The sequence below is a fragment of the Nerophis ophidion genome, linkage group LG02 (assembly GCF_033978795.1).
Source record: "Nerophis ophidion isolate RoL-2023_Sa linkage group LG02, RoL_Noph_v1.0, whole genome shotgun sequence".
NCBI classification, from domain to species: Eukaryota; Metazoa; Chordata; class Actinopteri; order Syngnathiformes; family Syngnathidae; genus Nerophis; species Nerophis ophidion.
This window is the reverse complement of record NC_084612.1, coordinates 27,778,314-27,802,162: the sequence shown is the minus strand read 5'-3', so window position 1 is coordinate 27,802,162 and position 23,849 is coordinate 27,778,314. Positions and strand designations below refer to the sequence as shown.

Below are 23,849 nucleotides of genomic sequence, written 5' to 3'. Positions count from 1 at the left end.
CCAACCCTCCCGATTTCCACCCGGGAGACTCCTGAATTTCAGAGCCCCTCCCGAAAATCTCCCGGGGCAACCATTCTCCAGAATTTCCCCCGATTTCCAGCCGGACAACAATATTGGGGGCGTGGCTTAAAGGGACTGCCTTTACCGTCCTCTCTCACCTGAAAAGGAGACTATTATATATGTCTCCGGTATCCATAGGTTTATGTATAACTCATAAAGTAATGCTTCAAACTACATCAAGTCGTAATGTCCAGAAACATAAAAGAGACGAAGCAGATGAACGGAGAAGAGACATGGCGTCAACGAGTAAGAAGAAGAAGTACACTTGCAAGTTCCTAAATGATCGGAAAAAAATAATTTCAGTTCATGCAGGGCAGCTCAAAGGGTAAGGGGTATGCTGCCTGCAAGTTTTGTAGATCAGACCTCACCATTAACACGGTGGCCGAAGCGATATACTCATTCATTAACGAATTAAATATATATGTATATATATATATATATATATATATATATATATATATATATATATATATATATATATATATATATATATATATATATATAAAAACAAGAAATACTTGAAAATATATACATACATACATAAATACATACAATATACATATATCATATTGTTCCCCAAAAAATAACATTGTCCCTGAATCGTACAGGCACCCACAAACTTGGACGAATTGTTAAAACAAATCTTTACACCTTTATTACCATGCTTTTATTTTGAAGCTTACTACAAACCCCGTTTCCATATGAGTTGAGAAATTGTGTTAGATGTAAATATAAATGAAATACAAAGATTTGTAAATCATTTTCATCCCATATTCAGTTGAATATGCTACAAAGCCAACATATTTGATGTTAAAACTGATAAACTTTTTTTTTTTGCAAACAATCATTAACTTTAAAATTTGATGCCAGCAACACGTAACAAAGAAGTTGGTAAAGGTGGCAATAAATATTGATAAAGTTGAGGAATGCTCATCAAACACTAATTTGGAAAATTCCACAGGTGTACAGGCTAATTGGGAACAGGTGGGTGTCATGATTGGTTATAAAAACAGCTTCCCAAAAAATGCTCAGTCTTTCACAAGAAAGGATTGGGGGAAGTACACCCCTCTGTCTACAACTACGTGAGCAAATAGTCAAACAGTTTAAGAACAACGTTTCTCAAAGTGCAATTGCAAGAACTTTAGGGATTTCTACATCTACGGTATAAAATATCATCAAAAGGTTCAGAGAATCTGGAGAAATCACTCCACGTAAGCGGCATGGCCGGAAACCAAGATTGAATGACCGGGACCTTCGATCCCTCAGACGGCACTGTATCAAAAACCAACAACAATCTCTAAAGGATATCATCATATGGGCTCAGGAACACTTCAGAAAACCACTGTCACTAAATACAGTTCATCGCTACATCTGTTAAGTGCAAGTTAAAGCTCTACTATGCAAAGCCAAAGCCATTTATCAACAACATCCAGAAACGCTGCCGGCTTCTCTGGGCCCGAGATGGAAAAGGATACGTGCTTTGTGGTCTGACGGGTCGACATTTCAAATTGTTTTTGTTAATGTTCGACATTGTGTCATCCGGACCAAAGGGGAAGCGAAACATCCACACTGTTATCGACGCAAAGTTCAAAAGCCAGCATCTGTGATGGTATGGGGGTGCATTAGTGCCCAAGGCATGGGTAACTTACACATCTGTGAAAGCACCATTAATTCTGAAAGGTACATATAGGTTTTGGAACAACATATGTTGCCATCTAAGCGCCGTCTTTTTCATGGACGCCCCTGCCTATTTCAGCAAGACAATGCCAAGCCACATTCAGCACGTGTTACAACAGCGTGGCTTCGTAAAAAAAGAGTGCTGGTACTTTCCTGGCCCGCCTGCAGTCCAGACCTGTTTCCCATCGTAAATGTGTGGCGCATTTTGAAGCGTAAAATACGACAGCGGAGACCCCGGACTGTTGAACGACTGAAGCTCTAAATAAAACAAGAATGGGAAAGAATTCCACTTTCAAAGCTTCAACAATTAGTTTCCTCAGTTCCCAAACGTTTTTTGAGTGTTGTTAAAAGAAAAGGTGATGTAACACAGTGGTGAACATGCCTTTTCCCAACTACTTTGGTACGTGTTGCAGCCCATCCCATCCATCCATCATCTTCCGCTTATCCGAGGTCGGGTCGCGGGGGCAGCAGCCTAAGCAGGGAAGCCCAGACTTCCCTCTCTCCAGCCACTTCGTCTAGCTCTTCCAGGGGGATCCCGAGGCGTTCCCAGGCCAGCCGGGAGACATGGTCTTCCCAACGTGTCCTGGGTCTTCCCCGTGGCCTCCTACCAGCTGGACTAGCCCTAAACACCTCCCTAGGGAGGTGTTTGCAGCCATGAAATTTTAAGTTAGTTATTATTTGCAAAAAAAATAAAGTTTATGAGTTTGAACATGAAATATATTTTCTTTGTAGTTCATTCAATTGAATATGGGTTTAAAAGAATTTGCAAATCATTGTATTCCGTTTATATTTACACCGAACACAATTTCCCAACTCATATGGAAACGGGATTTGTACATGTGTGTTTTAATGCTGTGTTGTAACTAGATGGAAGTGATGTTGTTCTGGCTTAGCAATGAAATTGAAGTTAATAGTAGTACACACATTTTTTTTTTTTTTTTTAATAAAAATTACTTCCTTGGGTCTCATATTGTAAGATAACTTTGTACAGGCACTTTTGAGGAATCTGTGATGAGGTGGCGACTTGTCCAGGGTGTACACCGACTTCGCCTGAATACAGCTAAGATAGGCCCCTACACCCCCCATGACCCCAAAAAGGAACAAGCGGTAGAAAATGGATGGATGGATGGACTTTTGAAGAACACAAGACCTGTACAAAATATCTTCTTGTGTATTTCAAATATTTTGACACCCTTTAGTTAGAGGGAATAAGCATCTCTCAGTTGAATAGCTCTTGTATTACAGTCGTGCTTGTGATACAGTTACATGTGTAGCACTTCGATCAGTACAACTTCATCAAAACGTGTGTGTGTTGCAGCCCAGAGGCACACAACAACCTTCATTTCGACATGCACGGGTAAGGGGACGGAAACACGATAAATACCCATTGCCAGCCTGTGATCGAGCTTTTCTGTGGTATCTATTTTAAACTGTACGCCGTAGTCTACATTTTGAAATAAGTTAGCTGGGATAGGCTCCAGCCTGTACTATGACCCTGAAATGGAAACAAACTAATGAATAGATGGTGTACTGTTGAAGGAAAACTGCATTAGGTAAGACAAGGGCACACTTGATTTCCTTTTTTTGTGCATTTTAGAATAGATAAAAACTGCTAGTACAAGGCGGCTAACAATGCAAGTAATGGGGATTCACCAATTCCACTTAAAAAACCCTGTAAATATGTCCAAAAACCTCCAACACTGTTGTATATACATGGTGTAAGTACATAATGTAGGCATTGTAGTAACAGGCCCATTTATGATCACAAGTAATATTTGCAGTGTTTTGGTTATTTTAAGTGGAACTTCACTTTTTTTTAACATTCACAACCCCTCTGTGAGGCAAAAACACATGCCTTTCTATTGCTTATGCTCTAACTGTACATTGTAAATAAAGGCTAGCAAGAGGTGGCTAACAATGCAGGTAATGGGATTTGTTCTATTCCACCTATAAAGCGCTCTAAAAAAACCCTCCAGAAACCCCCATCATTATTGTATATACATGCTGTAAATATATATGTAATGTAGTAACAGGCATATTCATCATATTCATCATAACATGTGTAATATTTACCTTATCATTGCAAGCATTACGGCGACACGTTGATTTCACAGACTGTCAGACTATCACTACTATTTCCTTCAATAACAACTACAACTAATCAGGGCAGACTTCATGAGAGACAACAATGACTACTTTGGGACAAATGATGACCCAGATCATTATATAATTGATCCTGAAATTAAGGAGGATGAGCTACAAGTTTTGAAGGCTGAGTGGTAAGCAGATCCAGCTCTAATGAAACACTAAGCATTATGTAGCAAAACTGCTCAGTGCTAAATAAGAAATACAAACAATGAAAATAATAAAACAATCACTAACTTACAATGTCTGCTTCCACAGGGATGCCAACTGGTGGGATGTTTAGATATGTCAACACAAGACATGTCTTCCATGATTAGATGGTTAATTCAACATAATTCTCATTCAGGGCACGTTTTTGTATCTTTAACGTGATGTCTCCGGGTCTAAATAACAATTAAAAGTTGACTAACTTTTCAGTTTATGGCCACAACCTTCCACAAAACAATTAAGAGGAATTAATTATAATTTTGAGCATTAACTTTCACCAACTCAGACGCAATGAAGCAGCTAACTTTCTGTGATCCAAGCATCGCTATTACTAGTTTCTCTGCTGTCATGATCCGCTACCCGGATCATATGTTTTGTGGATTTTTGAGTTTGTTTGTGCACTTCCTTGTTTGTTCTGTCACCATGGTTGCTTATTTGTTTCACCTGCTCATTGTTTCCGGACTCACACCTGTTTGTTGATTACCATCCTTATTTAAGCCTGCCCTTTCAGTTGACTCGCTCTCGCTTCGTAAGTTTCTGTTCCACGCAACAGGCGACGACGCTGATTCTCGACTTTGGTAAAACATTTTGTACTCGCTAGCTTCCGCGCTACGCTTTTGGTTCTTTCTAGCTCCCATGCTAGTTTTGTTTGTTTTTTCTTTTGTGCCTAGTGCCAGTTTTTCTGTTCTTAGTCTGTTTTTAGTTTAAATAAACCAATATTTCGTACCTTCACACTGTGTTCGAGCCCTATCTGCATCTTGAAAGAGCGCCACCCGCACCCCGATGCCACCGAAACGTCACATCTGCGTTAGCTCTTATAATACAAATGTTGCTAATACTTGGTTAATATGCAGGTCACGACATGTAAATGGAGTATTATTGGCTGTTTTTGGATGTTTTTTTTAAGTGGGCTTTATGGGCAGAATGGATGACTCCCTCTAGGTACTTTGTTCGCCGTCTCATACGAACCATATCTAAAAATGTGGAAAACATAAAAGGAAAAAGTGTGTTCTTGTCTCACATAGGGATTGTGAATGATTTGCAAAATAAAACTAATTAAAAAAGGGCAGTTCCCCTTTAAGCATCACCATAACTTTTTTCCTGGATGAATTGATTTCATGGAGCACATAGTAACAAACGCTACTTCCTACAACAACAACAGAATAGAGACTATGTTCAAAGTATCATGGCATACTTAGGATTAAATTAAATCCATAACATAACATTTTTACAGAAGATGAGCTCCATGTTTCTGAAGCTGAGTGCTAAGCACAGATGCCAAATGATGGGATGGTAGCTGGCTAAAAGATGTTAGTAAATTATGCATAAATGAGATATGTCAATATAAAATATTACTTTAAATCCCTTTATGGCTAACAACAACGCATTGATTTAAAGCAGAAAATATTTGCATAACTTTTGGGATGCTACATGGGCTTAAAACTAGTTGAATGACACCTCAGTCATGGCCTGAGAAGGTCCGTATTGCTTTCACTGGCACTGAGTAACGTTAAAATGGGTGGCAGGAAACCTGTAACACAGAAAACTACAAATGTGCTGGCTTGCTTTACGGCAAACGTCACTTCCTCTTTCCCCATTTTTTAAAATCTCGGAAGTTGATGCAAACGTCTAACCTGACTCTCGCCAGATCCTTGTAGTTCGCTGAGCTCCACACATTGATCTAGGAGTTCTCAACAGAAGGCGGGGCTTTGTAAAAAAAATTTTTTTTGTGATTGTCTGTTATCTTGTCTATTATCTTGAATGACGTGCTACTTCAACCACTCACCCGTGACGCTGATGAGAGCGACGCTGGGAAACCCAAACTAGGTCGAAAGAAGAGCCAAAACATCCTTGCCACCAATAAATGGCTTCAAAACCTCTGTTCATCTTTTAAATAATTAATATTCGATAGATTCGACAAAACAGTTGCAATAGCAGAATTATTGTCAGCACATAGTTGTTTGAATCAAACAGTCGCTTCGGCGCTACGTCACATCTATGAAATCCCACCCCCCGAGACTCAGGTTAGCAAACGCCTGCCTGCCGCCAGAAAACTGAAAAACTGAAAACAAAAAAAAAGAAGAACGCCCAAGTGCCATTACTGCTATCATGACGGAAGCTGCAAAACAACCAAAGAAATAAAAAGTTTTGTCTAAGTAGACAAAAAGAAAAGAAAAAGGCAGGAGACCCAGATAAAGGCATAGTCAAAGATCAACATTGGCCTGGCTTTCACTCGCTGCCGTGTGCTCAAACACAAGGAAGGATTACAGACCGATGCTGCCTTGGCTTTGTTCCTGCTGAACGAGTAAGTCAATTTCGATGCTCAAGTCAAAATAATAATGCTAATGTAAGCTATTGAATATTTGTGTGGTAGCTATTGCTTAATAGTTTGCAGTTCCACACTGACACGACCAGCTATGCAACATACTCAAAAATACTCCATGAATAAAAAGAACTATGCGATGATGCAAATTGAAAATATAACATTTGGTTAAAAGATGTAGGTTCCCACTGTGGAAATATCAGTCATACTGACTGACAAACCCTATGTGCTCAGTCCTCCTGGGAAATATGGTCTTCCTTCAGGCAAAACACTACCGCTCTGGTCCACTGGCGCCACCAATACCAACCAAAACTAAAAGTTCTTAAGTCGGGCTTTAAAAGGTGATGCAGCAGCAGCAAGAACTGCAGTACGGGCCGCCAGCAATGCTCCCTTTTCATGCCTTAACTTGCATATTTACCAAGCATTTACAACATTGTTATTGAAAGAGCTAACGCCAAGAAACTTCTAGTTTATTGACGCATCGCCTTGCTCACACTGCTCCTCCGACCACTAGCGACTGTAGCTACTTGAGTATATTCTGCTGCTGCTGTATCAACTTTGAGTTTGTAAGATTTAACGGCAGGTGGTATAAATCACCTCTCATCTGTATAGTAGAAGGCTTTGGCACCAGGCCGAGAAGTTGGTCAATTTCAAAACTCTAAAGGCTATGTATAAATCAGGACCAACTCAAGCAGTGGAGGCTTGCTCTCAACAAATGGACCACAGCACAACACCCGACAGCATCGCTAGTAAAACTCAGCCAATGCTTGTTTACTCCCATCATATATGGTCTAAGGATTATGCTAAAGGTATCAGCTCAAGGAGAGCAGAAGTGAAAGTTACAACCATTCCATCAGTCGGCATCTCAGGGAGAGCGGACATTGTAAGTCACTGATTTATGTTCTTATTTGAAATGTTTCGCAAAAGAGCTACAAGATAAAACTCCAAGTCTCTGATGAAGCCTGCCATTAGTGGTAGTGACATAAGAAGTGCTCTCTTCGCTGTTGTTGTTAATGTAAGTACAACATTCATTGCTATGCGTTTTGTGAAATCAGTACGCCAAGAAAACAAGTTACAGTACTACAATGTACTGTATTATATGTCATGTAATAGCATGTAAGCATTACATGTTAAATGGGCCTTACTACATTACATAAATACTTTGAGCATGCATAAAAAAGGTCATTAGAGATATTTTTGCAGGGCTTTAAGGTACTAACCTCGTACTAGTAGATTGTTATGACTATACAAACAAATTCACTTCAGAGATTCCAACAATGTTGCGAAGCGTCCATCCATCCATCCATTTTCTACCGCTTGTGTCTTTCAGGGTTGCGGGGGGTGCTGGAGCCTACCTCAGCTGCAAATGGGACGAAGGCAGTGTACACTCTGGACAAGTCGCCACCTCATCACAGGGCCAACACAGATAGTCAACATTCACACACACATTCACACACTCGGCCAATTAAGTGTTGGATGAGGTGAAGCATTAAAAGAAAATTCATTAGTTGAACAGAATACTTTTTCAACCTTCCTGTTTCGCACACTTCTTCTCAATATTTCCCCACAGTGGATTAATAAAAGGATATCTGCCATTTTCTGTTTTCAACCGAACATGAATACAATTGTCTCTGAGTGGGCCTGGAGGGCACACAACAGAGGCATTTATGTGTGTCAATCAACTGTAAAACCAATACAGGTTAATGAATACCTTGAGAGGCCAAGTGGGAGGGAAAATTACTTTTTTTTTCTGCTTAGCTCGGGGGGAGAGCAATGTAATGAAACGAGAAGATTTTTTTGCAAAATGTTCATATGTGATAATGGCAGAGCTTTCAATAGTAAAAATTTGGATGGATTGATTTATTTCCATTTGGATGTTGGTGCATTGTAATCACAGCAGAATAAGTTTCACCTAGGGCTGGGAGATATGGTCTTTTATTAATATCTCTATATTTTTAGGCCATGTCCCGATACCTTATATACATCTCGATATTTTGCCTTAGCCTTGAATGAACACTTGATGCATATAATCACAGCAGTATGATGATTTTATGTGTCTACATTAAAACATTCTTGTTCATACTGCATAAATATATGCTCATTTTAAACTTTCCTGCAGAGAGGGAAATCACAACTAAGTCAATATACTAAAACTCTATTTATTAAACAGTGATTAAGCAGTGGCACAAACCTTAATGTCATTTCCAAAACAAAAAGTGCAATATTGTCAGAGACATTCTAAAACAAGCTATAGGTGCACGTTTGTGAATGATGTCACCAAGATGACATATCAAAACAACACTAAATTAAAGTGCACTTTTTGTACAGAATGCCACTACAATAGTTAAAAACAAATAAAGTGCACATTTTGTGCATGATGTCACACAAGATATTTCAATTACTGTCAAATAAAAATGAGCTGTATAAAAGGTTCCCGCGAACGTTATCTCTTTCTGTTGTTGACTTTTTTTTCATACAGTGTTGATGTGGAAATAGTTACTTCGGCATTTTGTTGGTGTGGCACCGGCCGGAGATGTTGTCATGTAGAGTTTCAAGCACTCTACATCAGGGGTCGGGAACCTTTTTGGTTGAGAGAGCCATGAAAGCCAAATATTTCAAAATGTATTTCCCTGAGAGTCGTATAATATTTTTTAAACACTGAATACAACTAAATGCGTGCATTTTTAAGTAAGACCTGTCATTTCTTTGTGATCATGTTCTGTTTAGTTATGTTCTGTTTTGTGTTTGACTCCATTAGTTCCTGTTTTTGCGCACCCTGGTTTGCTTTTGTTTCCATGACTACCAATCAGTTCACCTGTTTTCACGACTCACACACATGATTCACTTGAACTCATGTACCTGTTTTCAATCACCACGTCACCATTTAAGCAGGCAGTTGCCAGGCAGTCAGCCTGGCGACATCACCTTCTACTCACCCTCTATCACCTCCTACACACCTATGTTATCCATGCCGATGATCCATGCTCTTTCTCGGTCCAAGTAAGTTTTTCATGCCATAGTTTGTAAGTTTTATTTTACGTTCATAGTTCTCTCATTGTGCGAGTTTTAGTTTTCATAGCCAAGTTTTGAACCTCCACTAAGAGCGCCTTTTGTTTATACCCTTTGTTTTTGTAATATTTTTGAGTTAAGATTAAAGATGTCATTACCTTCACGCCATGTCCGTTCCAATCGCTTTGCACCACGGGAGAACAAACCACACCATAGTCCAGGTCTTGACAAGACCAACAGTTTTAGAGTATAATCTCTTGTTCTTTTTATTAACATTGTTATTTAAAATTTAACCAATAATAAATGTTATACTTCTTACCATTAATGCGACATCTTGGACAGGTGCAATAGAAAACAGATGGTTGGATTAAAATGCATGAGAATGTTTTATAATTGAACGTTATTTTTAACACTGTGATTACCATCGTAATTATTAATTACTTATCGTGTTAAGCAATGTCAGCTAAGATTTATCTGAGAGCCAGATGTAGTCATCAAAATAGCCACATCTGGCTCTAGAGCCATAGGTTCCCTACCCCTGCTCTAAATTCTCTAGCGGGTGACTTTTCAATTGATGCTACAATAGCAGTGCTGCTACTTTTTGTAGCAACGCTTTTGCCGCATAAATGTTGAACATATTCCCGCTTGAGGCCAAACCACCGCTGGACGATGGACCCCGTGCTGTTTTTCTTGGTAATTAATTCTTCCTCCATTTGTTACCAGATTCGCACCTTCTCTCTCTCGTATTACCACTCGCACCTCATCTTTAGCATCACAGCTAACGTTACCATGTCGCTACCTGTCTGCTCCGCAGGAGCGTGTGACGTTGCACACGTGACGTGTGTAAGAAGGTGCGCTTGGTTTACGTCTCTGTGAGAAGGAGAGACAAGAAAGAGTGGGAAACTCATGCAGTGTATTGCCCGCAGCTAAAAGCAACTGCTTGAGACTGTATACTTGAATATCACAATATAGTCATTTTCTATATCGCACAGACACAAACCCGTGATATATCGAGAACATCGATATATCGCCCAGCCCTAGTTTCACCCTCCATATTTTAGTAACCCCTCTAAAAATGTCTAAGGGAAATTGATATTATAGTTATACTGTTATCCTGATATTTAACAAAAGCAAACAGCAATCAAACTAATCCAAAAAACCCTTTGGACATGACAGATTTACAGTATCAAGGTGCTATGAAATTCAACATGGGTCCCTTTTCTACCATTCTAACAAAATTGATCTGAACAGCCTTGTGAAGAAATCCAGGTAGGAACATCTCTGTAATTATGCTCAATAATGATAAGGTAGCAAAACGGAGCCATCGGACTCACCACATTATTATGTCTGAAAAGAAAGCAAAGCAAGGGCACGAGAATACACCAACACAGAATCGTGTAAGCCAATATTGGATGGCAGTAATCCTCAGTGACATGCATACAATCAGACAACCGCAGACAACGGACAATGTCCTCTATGTTTGACCACTGGAGCACTTTGAAGGACAATATAATTTGAAGGCCCAATCAACTTCACTTTTGATGTAAGGTCAAAGTATAGACTGAAAACAAGACGTGGACACTTCATTGGCACACTACAAAATTGGCGAAGGATAAAGTATGTACACTGATGAACTAAAACTATGAAAGCTGTAGTTTAAGTCTTCAGACACAAATGGACAGAAAAATATGGGTCGTGTTTAGGCACAAAACTGTATCCAACACTCGCCTCACTACTGATGTAATGATATGGAAATTAGAAACCCCGTTTCCATATGAGTTGGGAAATTGTGTTAAATTTAAATATAAACAGAATACAAAGATTTGCAAATCATTTTCAACCCATATTCAGTTGAATATACTACAAAGACAACATATTTGATGTTAAAACTAATAAAAACATTTTTTGCAAATAATCATTACCTTTAGAATTTGATGCCAGCAACACGTGACAAAGAAGTTGGGAAAGGTGGCAATAAATACTGATAAAGTTGAGGAATGCTCATCAAACACTTATTTGGAACATCCCACAGGTGTGCAGGCTAATTAAGAACAGTTGTGTGCCATGATTGGGTATAAAAGCAGTTTCCATGAAATGCTAAGTAATTCACAAACAAGGATGGGGCGAGGGTCACCAAATTATAAGCAAATTGTCGAACAGTTTTAGAACAACATTTCTTAACGAGTTATTGCAAGGATTTTAGGGATTTTACCATCTACAGTCCGTAAAATCATCAAAAGGCTCATAGAATCTGGAGAAATTACTGCACATAAGCGATAATATTACGGACCTTTGATCCCTCAGGTGGTACTGAATCAAAAACCCGACATCAGTGTGTAAAGGATATCACCATTTGGGCTCAGGAATACTTCATCAAACCACTGTCAGTAACTACAGTTGGTTGCTACATCTGTAAGTGCAAGTTAAAACTACTATGAAAAGCGAAAGCCATTTATCAACGACACCCAGGAACGCTGCCGGCTTCCCTGGGCCCGAGATCATTAAAGATGGACTGATGCAAAGTGGAAAAGTGTTCTGCGGTCTGACGAGTCCACATTTCAAATTATCTTTGGAAACTGTGGACATGGTGTCCTCCGGAACAAAAAGGAAAATAACCATCCGGATTGTTATAAGCGCAAAGTTCAAAAGCCAGCATCTGTGATGGTTTGGGGGTGTATTAGTGCCCAAGGCATGGGTAACTTACACACCTGTGAAGGCACCATTAATGCTGAATGGTCCATACAGGTTTTGGAGCAACATATGTTGTCATCCAAGCAACGTTATCAAGGACGCCCCTGCTTATTTCAGCAAAACAATGCCAAGCCACATGTTACAACAGCGTGGCTTCGTAGTAAAAGAGTGCGGGTACTTTCCTGGCCCGCCTGCAGTCCAGACCTGTCTCCCATCAAAAATGTGTGGCGCATTATGAAGCGTAAAATACGACAACGGAGACCCCGGACTGTTGAACGACTGAAGCTCTACATAAAACAAGAATGGGAAAGAATTCCACTTTCAAAGCTTCAACAATTAGTTTCCTCAGTTCCCAAACGTTTATTGAGTGTTGTTAAAAGAAAAGGTGAAGTAACACATAGGTGAACATGCCTTTTCCCAACTACTTTGGCACGTGTTGCAGCCATGAAATTCTAAGTTAATTATTATTTGCAAAAAAAAAATAAAGTGTATGACTTTGAACAACAACTATCTTGTCTTTGTAGTGCATTCAATTGAATATGCGTTGAAATGGATTTGCAAATTATTGTATTCCGTTTATATTTACGTCTAACAAAATTTCCCAACTCCTCTCTGAGCTGCCACCTTACCGTGGTAGAGGAGTTTGCATGTCCCAATGATCCTAGGAGCTATGTTGTCCGGGGGCTTTAAGCCCCCTGGTAGGGTCTCCCAAGGCAAACTGGTCCTAGGTGAGGGACCAGACAGAGAGCAGTTCGAAAACCTCTATGAAAAGTAAAAACAAAGGACCCAGATTTCCCTCGCCCGGAAGCGGGTCACCAGGGCCCCCCTCTGGAGCCAGGCCCGGAGGTGGGGCACGATGGCGAGCGCCTGGTGGCCGGGCCTGTACCCATGGGGCCCGGCCAGGCACAGGCCGAAGAGGCAACGTGGGTCCCCCCTCCAATGGGCTCACCACCCATAGCAGGGGCCATAGAGGTCGGGTGCAATGTGAGCTGGGCAGCAGCCGAAGGCAGGGCACTTGGCGGTCCGATCCTCGGCTACATAAGCCCGCTCTTGGGACGTGGAACGTCACCTCACTGGGGGGAAGGAGCCTGAGCTAGTGCGCGAAGTAGAGAAATTCCGGCTGGATGTGGTCGGACTCACTTCGACGCACAGCAAGGGCTCTGGAACCACTTCTCTTGAAAGGTGCTGGACTCTCTTTCACTCTGGCGTGGCCGGCAGTGAGAGGCGACGGACTGGGGTGGCAATTCTGGTTGCTCCCCGGCTCAAAGCCTGCACGTTGGAGTTCAACCCAGTGGACGAAAGGGTAGCCTCCCTCCGCCTTCGGGTGGGGGGATGGGTCCTGACTGTTGTTTGCGCTTACGCACCGAACAACAGTTCAGAGTACCCACCCTTTTTGGGTACACTCGAGGGAGTACTGGAGAGTGCTCCCCCGGGTGATTCCCTTGTTCTGTTGTGGGACTTCAACGCTCATGTTGGTAACGACAGAGAAACCTGGCGAGGCGTGATTGGGAAGAATGGCCGCCCGGATCTGAACCCGAGTGGTGTTTTGTTATTGGACTTCTGTGCTCGTCACAGTTTGTCCATAACAAACACCATGTTCAAACATAAGGGTGTCCATATGTGCACTTCGCACAAGGACACCCTAGGCCGCAGTTCCATGATCGACTTTGTAGTTGTGTCATCGGATTTGCGGCCTCATGTTTTGGACACTCGGGTAAAGAGAGGGGCGGAGCTTTCTACCGATCACCACCTGGTGGTGAGTTGGCTGCGATGGTGGGGGAGGATGCCGGACAGACCTGGCAGGCCCAAACGCATTGTGAGGGTTTGCTGGGAACGTCTGGCAGAGTCTCCTGTCAGAGAAAGTTTCAATTCCCACCTCCGGAGGAACTTTGAACATGTCACGAGGGAGGTGCTGGACATTGAGTCCGAGTGGACCATGTTCCGCACCTCTATTGTCGAGGCGGCTGATCGGAGCTGTGGCCGCAAGGTAGTTGGTGCTTGTCGTGGCGGTAATTCTAGAACCCGCTGGTGGACACCAGCGGTGAGGGATGCCGTCAAGCTGAATAAGGAGTCCTATCGGGTTCTTTTGGCTCATAGGACTCCAGAGGCAGTGGACAGGTACCGACAGGCCAAGCGGTGAGCAGCTTCAGCGGTCACAGAGGCAAAAACTCGGACATGGTAGGAGTTTGGGGAAGCCATGGAAAATGACTTCCGGATGGCTTCGAAGCGATTCTGGACCACCATCCGCCGCCTCAGGAAGGGGAAGCAGTGCACTGTCAACACCGTGTATGGTGCGGATGGTGTTCTGCTGACCTCAACTGCGGATGTTGTGGATAGGTGGAAGGAATACTTCGAAGACCTCCTCAATCCCACCAACACGTCTTCCTATGAGGAAGCAGTGCCTGGGGAATCTGTGGTGGACTCTCCTATTTCTGGGGCTGGGGTTGCTGAGGTAGTTAAAAAGCTCCTCGGTGCCAAGGCCCAAGGGGTGGATGAGATCCGCCCAGAGTTCCTTAAGGCTATGGATGCTGTGGGGCTGTCTTGGTTGACAAGACTCTGCAGCATCGCGTTGACATCGGGGGCGGTACCTCTGGATTTGCAGACCGGGGTGGTGGTCCCTCTCTTTAAGAAGTGGGACCGGAGGGTGTGTTCCAACTATCTTGGGATCACACTCCTCAGCCTTCCCGGTAAGGTTTATTCAGGTGGACTGGAGAGGAGGCTATGCCGGATAGTCGAACTTCGGATTCAGGAGGAACAGTGTGGTTTTCGTCTTGGTCGTGGAACTGTGGACCAGCTCTATACTCTCGGCAGGGTTCTTGAGGGTGCATGGGAGTTTGCCCAACCAGTCTACATGTGCTTTGTGGACTTGGAGAAGGCATTCGACCGTGTCCCTCGGGAAATCCTGTGGGGAGTGCTCAGAGAGTATGGGGTATCGGACTGTCTTATTATGGCAGTCCGATATCTGTACGATCAGTGTCAGAGCTTGGTCCGCATTGCCGGCAGTAAGTCGGACACGTTTCCAGTGAGGGTTGGACTCCGCCAAGGTTGCCCTTTGTCACCGATTCTGTTCATAACTTTTATGGACAGAATTTCTAGGCGCAGTCAAGGCATTGAGGGGTTCCGGTTTGGTGGCCGCGGGATTAGGTCTCTGCTTTTTGCAGACGATGTGGTCCTGTTGGCTTCATCTGGCCGGGATCTTCAGCTCTCACTGGATCGGTTCGCAGCCGAGTGTGAAGCGGCCGGAATGAGAATCAGAACCTCCAAATCCGAGTCCATGGTTCTCTCCCGGAAAAGGGTGGAGTGCCATATCCGGGTTGGGGAGGAGACCCTGCCCCAAGTGGAGGAGTTCAAGTACTTAGGAGTCTTGTTCACGAGTGGGGGAAGAGTGGATCGTGAGATCGACAGGCGGATCGGTGCGGCGTCTTCAGTAATGCGAACGTTGTACCGATCTGTTGTGGTGAAGAAGGAGCTGAGCCGGAGGGCAAAGCTTTCAATTTACCGGTCGATCTACGTTCCCATCCTCACCTGTGGTCATGAGCTTTGGGTCATGACCGAAAGGATAAGATCACGGGCACAAGCGGCCGAAATGAGTTTCCTCCGCCGTGTGGCGGGGCTCTCCCTTAGAGATAAGGTGAGAAGCTCTGTCATCCGGGAGGAACTCAAAGTAAAGCCGCTGCTCCTCCACATCGAGAGTAGTCAGATGAGGTGGTTCGCGCATCTGGTCAGGATGCCACCCGAACGCCTCCCTAGGGAGGTGTTTAGGGCACGTCCAACCGGTAGGAGGCCACGGGGAAGACCCACGACACGTTGGGAAGACTATGTCTCCCGGCTGGCCTGGGAACGCCTCGGGATCCCCCGGGAAGAGCTAGACGAAGTGGCTGGGGAGAGGGAAGTCTGGGCTTCCCTGCTTAGGCTGCTGCCCCCGCGACCCGACCTCGGATAAGCGGAAGAAGATGGATGGATGGATGGATGGACAATTTCCCAACTCATATGGAAACAGGGTTTGTATATGGAAATGTATATTCACGGTTATTGTGACCAAAACTATTCTGATTATCATCATTATAACATTAAAGTCGTTGTTGACTGTGCTCAAGAAGTACTTAAACACATTAATACCAGTGCTACCTGCCAAGTAGCCATCAGTGTGCCAGCTAACTTTTCCAGGAAATGAGCAGTATCAACAAGCGGTGAGTTTTTTGACGTGTGGTTATCTATTACGGTTTTACAATAATTAACATTTGACACGGTAAGAATGACCGTATTGGATTTCACAGCGGTTTATTATTATCAAAATTTGTTATATCCTTATACCTGCCAAATATTCTAATCTCTTAAAGACAAAGACAGCTAGCACTCTTTACTTGGACATCTACCAATAGGTACTCACTATGGGGGCAACAGTGTCGTCAAAAATCGACAATAAAGCCATGAATGAACAACAACATTGGAGGTGAGTATATGGATAGTATGGAAACAGTTGATCCTATACATGTCTTAATCATGAATAACTTACTTAATTTGAAAAGTGGACCTTGCTGTGTGATGTTAGATATCAGGAGGATCCGGGGTCTCCTCGTTGAAATAGATTTCACCGACCATTTTTGCCATGGTCTACCTGCTAAACTTTTTTCTACAAATATCAGTCCAAGTCCAGTCGGGAAGGGATTCATAAGGCCACAATCCTAGGTGGATCTCGCTTGAGACAAAGGGGGTGTAGGGTTAATCATTTTGAAATGCAGTCTGCTGAAAATGATGGAACGCGCCACACACATAAACATTAGGCACAACTGTGCTAAAGTCAGAAAATAATGAATATACAATATTTTAGATATTTTAAATACCCCAGAAAAATATTAACAAAATAATAATATGCAACGAGAATAGATAGTTGAAAATGCCAAGAGGTAATAACATACCAGAGTGCAGCTTTGTTAACACATCACCGTACTTTTCTTTTTGAGGGCGCTAGAGAGCTTTGGTGTTACTTTGTCATTTACATAAAATAATTGCTGCTTTGTTTTTGTCAGCATTTTGCCTGTCCTTAGTTTTCGATGGGCAAAAAGATGTAATAGATTTGTTTGTTTTGCAACAGCGTAAAGAGCAACACAGTTACAGTGTAAATACATGTCTAAATGAAGTAGGCATCTGTATCGTCGATTATAGGTAACTGTCCTAAAAAATGTTCAAACTGATTTTTTTTCTTTATTTTTCAATTTTTATTTTTTTTTCAAGCTAAAATCAAAAGCCAATGGCTAAATAGTTGTACACGTCATAATCCAATTATTGGACTAATCGATAATAATAATAAGATAGTTGATGACAAGTTGAGTATAAGAATATGTGTTAGTTGCAGCCCCAGTAGGCCGTACACTGTGTCACGCCTGTCAGTTTATGTTTTGGTTTTGGTCATGTTATGTTTAGTTTTTTGGACATTTGAGTTCTGTCTTGGCACTTCCTGGTTTGTTTTCGTCTCCATGCCAACTCATTAGTTTTCACCTGTCATGTCACTTCCCTGTCCTCAGCCTCACACCTGTTTTCACTAATTATCATAGCTACTTAAGTTACTCTTTTTCTTGTCTTCATGCTGGGATCTTCACACACGCACGCACCCTACACATGCTGCGCTGCCTTCATGCCCTCGAACACCTCGTTATTCATGCCCCTTGTTTCGCTCCAAGTTTTTGTATATATGCCTCAGTGCTAGTATTGTTTTGTTTATGCCACAGCTAGTGTCTTTTGTTTCGCTTGTATATAGTCATGCCATCGTGCTGTTTAAGTTTATAGTTAATTGTCTTTCATGCCATCGAGCAGGTGTTTTTGTTTTTCCTGTTTTGAATATATTATATAAATAAAAGATGTACTCACAGTCACGTCTCGCCCGTGCAAATCATTCTCTGCACCGAAGAAACAACTTTAATCCAAGCCAAGTTCTGACACACTGGAAGTCATCTACTGTAGCATTTGCTTATCAGATACGTAAAGTATGATGAAGTGATAAATGGTAGCTGGAGTTGACATGTTTTTATTTGTGTTTGTATAGTTTTATGTTTTTTTGTGTTAAGTTACTTTGAGTGTTAAAATGTCCTTACACTGCACCGTTAGAGATGTGTTGACCGTCCTGTGGTTTTTGTTCTTACAGTATCACCAGCCACTGGCTCCCACTAGTAAAACCTTTTTATACATTATTATCTATCAATTGTTACACATGTTCTATTCCCCATTAGAAAATGGAGACCTAAGCACATTTTCTAAGACTATAGAAAATGTAAAACATGATGAAATATATACTGTATTTTTCGGACTATAAGTCGCATTTTTTTTCATAGATTGGCCAGGGGTGTGACTTATACTTGGGAGTGACTTATGTGTGAAATTATTAATACATTACCGTAAAATATCAAATAATGTTATTTAGCTCATTCACGTAAGAGATTCGACGTATAAGATTTCATGGGATTTAGCGATTAGGAGTGACAGATTGTTTGGTAAACGTATAGCATGTTCTATATGTTATAGTTATTTGAATGCCTCTTACCATAATATGTTACGTTAACATACCAGGCACCTTCTCAGTTGGTTATTTATGCGTCATATAACGTACACTTAGTCAGCCTGTTGTTCACTATTCTGTATTTATTTTAAATTGCCTTTTAAATGTCTATTCTTGGTATTGGTTTCATCAAATAAATTTCCCCCAAAAATGCGACTTATACTCCAGTGCGACTTATATATGTTTTTTTCCTTCTTTATTATGCATTCTCGGCAGGTGCGACTTATACTCCGAAAAATACGGTATGTCAACTATTAAGTATTAAGATGTTTCATCTTGGGCAGCACGGTGGAACAGGGATTGGTGTATCTCCCTCAGAATACGAAGGTCCTGAGCAGTCTTGGGTTCAATCCCAGGCTCGGGATCTTTCTGTGTGGATTCTGCATGTTCACCCCATGACTGCGTGGGTTCCCTGCGGGTACCCGGCTTCCTCCCACTTCCAAAAACATGCACCTGGGGATAGGTTGATTGGCAACACTAAAATTGGCCCTAGTGTGTGAATGTGACTGTGAATGTTGTCTATCTGTATTGGCTTTGCGATGAGATGGCGACTTGTCCAGGGTGTACGACGCCTTCCGCCCGATTGTAGCTGGGATAGGCATCAGCGCCCCCCGCGACCCCAAAAGGAATAAGTGGTAGGAAATGGATGGATTGATGTTTAATCTTGGGGATCCCCCAAATGTGGTGAATATTATAGGTCCCGGATAACCTAAAGGGTTTTAGCTATAAAGGTCGCAAAAGTAAACCATATATGGTAATAGTTTTTTGTAATTTTAAACACTTAAAACTCTGGATCTATTTAAGCTCTATTCATTGATATAACATTGTTAACCTGTTCTTTTACTGTATTTTCAAAGAAAAACCGAGTTTTCTCTCATGGCAAAGACACAAACTTTGCGAATTCACGCACAATATTTATGTAACCACATCCAAACAATTCTTATCTCGCTACCAACTCACCAACATAGTTTTTATTACATGTGTATACGTTGTTGTCAGATTTAAAGGAACTATGTGTCATGATCCGTTGCCCGGGTCATGTTAGGTTTAGTTTGGTATTTCCTTAGTTGTTGTTTATTTCTGTTTCAGCACTCTCATTTGTTTTCTTAGTTGCCATGGCTGCTGATTTTCGTCACCTGCCTCTGATTAGTGGTCGGGACGCTCACCTGCTCCTGGTGACTGATCACAGACCTATTTATTCCTGCTTCGTGTCACAGTCTCGTTTCATACCACAGCTTGCGTTATGGTTTCTCCTACTTGTCACTTGCCTTTGCTTGTTCCTGTGTTAAGCTTTGTAGCAGTTTCCCATCGGCACGTCGGCCTTTTTTGTATTGTTTTTCCTCACTTATTGAGAATAAATAAGCTTCTTACCTGCACGGTGCTTTCCTGTCGCTCTTTCTGCATCTTGGGGACAAGACCACCGCAACCATGCAACCCAGACGTTACACTATGCGCCTAAAATTAATATATGGTACTCTGTAGTACTTTGTGGTACTCTGGCGGTGTCTAGTGGTTGAAAGGTCAAAATACACCTCTAACAAGGTTTTTACGTTTCTTAAAGGAAATCCATCCATTTTTCTACCGCTTATTCCCTTTGGGGTAGCGGGGGGCGCTGGTGCCTATCTCAGCTACAATCAGGCGGAAGGCGGGGTAACCCTGGACAAGTCGCTACCTCATCGCAGGGCCAACACAGATAGACAGAAATTCCCACTCGCTTGGATCAATTTGGTTTTCATTAAAAAACATTATAAAATACAAGGTTTACAGTACATCGAAAAACGGCCATTATGAAAAAGGGGGACAAAAAGGTTCCGGGGAAGTCCAATTATTACTCATTCAAAAACTTGTGCTAAAAATAACTTAGCATAGAATGGACAGTGGCCTAGTGGTTAGAGTGTCCGCCCTAAGATCAGTAGGTTTGGAGTTCAAACCCTGGCCGAGTCATACCAAAGACTATAAAAAATTGGACCAATTACCTCCCTGCTTGGCACTCAGCATCAAGGGTTGAAATTAGGGGTTAAATCACCAAAAATGACTCCCGGGTGCGGCCACCGCTGTTGCCCACTGCTCCCCTCAAATCCCTGGGGGTGATCAAGGGTGATGGATCAAATGCAGAAAATAAGCATTGCCACACCTAGTGTGTGTGTGACAATCATTATGTGGGCTCTGTACCGCGGCTGTCGTTGTGGCTTGTGCAGCCCTTTGAGACACTTGTGATTCAGGGTTGTATAAAAAAACATTGATTGATTGATTGATTGATTGATTGGTACTTTAACTTTAATTTTAACAATGCAAATTTTGAGATTAATTATTTTAAAACTCCTGCGACTGTACGGTATTGTACCCTGCCAACCTTTAAAATGAACATTATGTTGCATGTCTTCTTCAAAAGCAATAAAAAGACCCACATAGGTCCCATGTTTCCCCAAGGTTAAACACATTGTACTATTGTATTAGCGGGAATATATTCGATTGGCTTTACTTCTATCTATTCCTTTTCAGATGATGAATTGGGCAAGTGTTAATGTGCGATGTACTTTAATGTACAGTAACTTGGCGTGTCTGAAACCATTACCATACACAACGTTCCCTCTAAGGTACGCGCCTGTGCAATTGCACACTGCTCACGCATCCTCTGCGCACGGCAAATATAGGTTGACACAAAATCGAATAAAAAGATAAGCGCATAACTGTGTGCACGTCTGCTGTTGCTCACATGTGCACCACTGAATGCTCAAGGAGTTTTGGCGTTTGCTCACACATATGAAAAAGTGGAGGGAAAATTGACCATACATACTTGAGTGATACACAACCAGATCCGCTAGGTGGTGCAGTCCAAAACACTTGGATGCTGGTGCGTCGGCGTGGTGTCCCCTCAGTCACTGCTGGTGGGCAGTTGATCATAAACTGTGTTTCCTCCTCGTCGATTATCTATCCAGATGACACACAAACAAATTGTTTTGTAGATTGGCATTGGACAAAACCAAACAGTTTCATTCAAATTGACTTTTTCACCTTAAATAATGTGCAAAAGTGACTCAATGTGTTATTAAACACAAATGTTGTATCTTTGTTAAGAGAGAAGAGTGTAACCCGCCTGCTCTATCCAGCTGAGTCCTTGAACCCTCATCCCACTAATTTAAGAGTCGACAGTTCTAATTGTAGCTGAGATAGGCACCAGCGCCCCCCGCGACCCCAAAGGGAATAAGCGGTAGAAAATGGATGGATGGATGGAGTTCTAATTGGCTGTGGTGTCAGCCTGTCGTCCAGCACAACTCTTAAGGCGGCAAGGAATGAGGTAACCAAAAATGTATTTACAATCTTTTCAAGCTTTAAAGGGGAACTGCATTTTTTTGGAATTTGTTTATCATTCACAATACTTATTAGAGACAAAAACATGATTATTTTTTTTGTTTAATTAGCAAGATGATAAAAGATGCAGCTAATGGGAGTCATTATTGTAGCCTTCAAAGCCCTCTAAAACAACTTCAAAAGCCTCCATCAACATTTAATATGCAGGTAAATGGTAAATGGGTTGTACTTGTATAGCGCTTTTCTACCCCTTTTTAAGGAGCCCAAAGCGCTTTGATAGTATTTCATATAATGTAGTAATAGACACATTCATAACAACTTGTATTACGTACAATATTTACCATATTTTGATCATTTTAATCAATGATGTGACTGACTTCTCTGATTTCGGTTTCCATAGCAGCGCACGTCCGACAATTATGTGTTCCTACGTCCGGATACAAAACGTTTGTGTGTGTTCTAGTCATGGCAGACTTTGTAACAGACAATGAAGACGACTATTTTTGGACAAATGAGGATTCAGAACCTTATTTTTTTTTAACCAGAATGAACGGAAGATGAACTTCTGCTTCTAGAAGCAAGCACAGTGAAGACAGTGAAACGTTGGAGCAGATGGGGGCCAATAGAACTAGGTGAAAGTGATTCGAAGCTGCAAATATGGAAATTGGAGACAAGCTATTTCGACATAAATAGCATGCTTACCCTAAATAAACCAGAAAAAACGCCCCCGTCCAGCTGCCCCAAACAGACATGTTGTTGTTGTGACTTAGTCCATCGACTAAGTCACACTTTATATTGATCATGATACACACAGTACATCATGCGTGTTATTACAACTACAGTACATTTGCTGTCTGGCCAGCTGTGTACAAACAAAACACAAAGTGTGGGGTAATGTTTTACAGATACAGTAATATTATTGTTCATATTCTTCAGTCAGTGTACATGTAGAAAAGATTTGCCTGTAATTTACATTTTCTTTCGACGATACTAACTCACGATTCTCCGCACCTAGCACCCAGAGATATTATCAAGGCTAAAGTTAGCCTCAGATTCAAATGGAATAGTGGCATTGGAGAAATTTTTCTGTGTAAAAAAAAAAAGCCAGTCGAACCTTCCTGCTTTTCACAAAGAGTTGAACAGAAACACAGACTCTTTTACACATACAGACAAATCACAGCAGGGACGGCCATTTTTTTTTTTTTTTTCACACATATAAACGCGCACAATTCGCAGATTGTTTTCACAAACAAAGAAATCCAAACACAGACACACAAATTAGACAACAGACACATCTGATTACACGCACACACACACACACACACACACACAAACACAGATTGAGATACGCATTTGAAAATTGTTTTGCAACAATACTTCCATAGGGGTATTATTTGAGAAATACTGAGGCCATTAGGGTTAGCCCCCGTTCTCTGTTTGTGTATGGCCTGTGGGATTACACCTCTTTGATGTCTCCATGGTTTCTCAGTTCATCTGGTGACTTGATTGCATATCAGCAATGTATGTTAAAAGGGACTTGTTTATGCAAAACCAACTTTTCTTACCTATTGGTACCGGTTTTTGTGTATTAAGGATCTACATAAGTCCCAAAAATATGAAATCAAAACATGTAGGCATGGCGGAGATATTTATAAAACAATTTTGCCTTCTTACATCCATCCATACATTTTCTACCGCTTATTCCCTTTAGGAGTCGCGGGGGGTGCTAATGAGCCGTTTGGAATTTGCGCGACTTGTGAAGTTTTTTCCAATTTGGGACATTAGCAAATATCTCCATATATGATAAAAGTTTACCCAACGAAATTTGCGCGAGTCTGCCTCTGTTGTCCGACGTTGTAGTTAGTGATTTGT

General features: G+C 41.7%; 1 protein-coding gene across 1 annotated transcript in view; it reads right to left on the bottom strand.

The window, feature by feature from the left end:
• Positions 1–23,849, bottom strand: part of spon1a (spondin 1a) — a 226,078-nt gene that overhangs the window by 168,690 nt on the left and 33,539 nt on the right. The window contains exon 3 of the mRNA XM_061880688.1: positions 21,463–21,596. Coding sequence (XP_061736672.1) covers positions 21,463–21,596 — 134 coding nt within the window. The remainder of the gene's footprint in view (positions 1–21,462; positions 21,597–23,849) is intronic.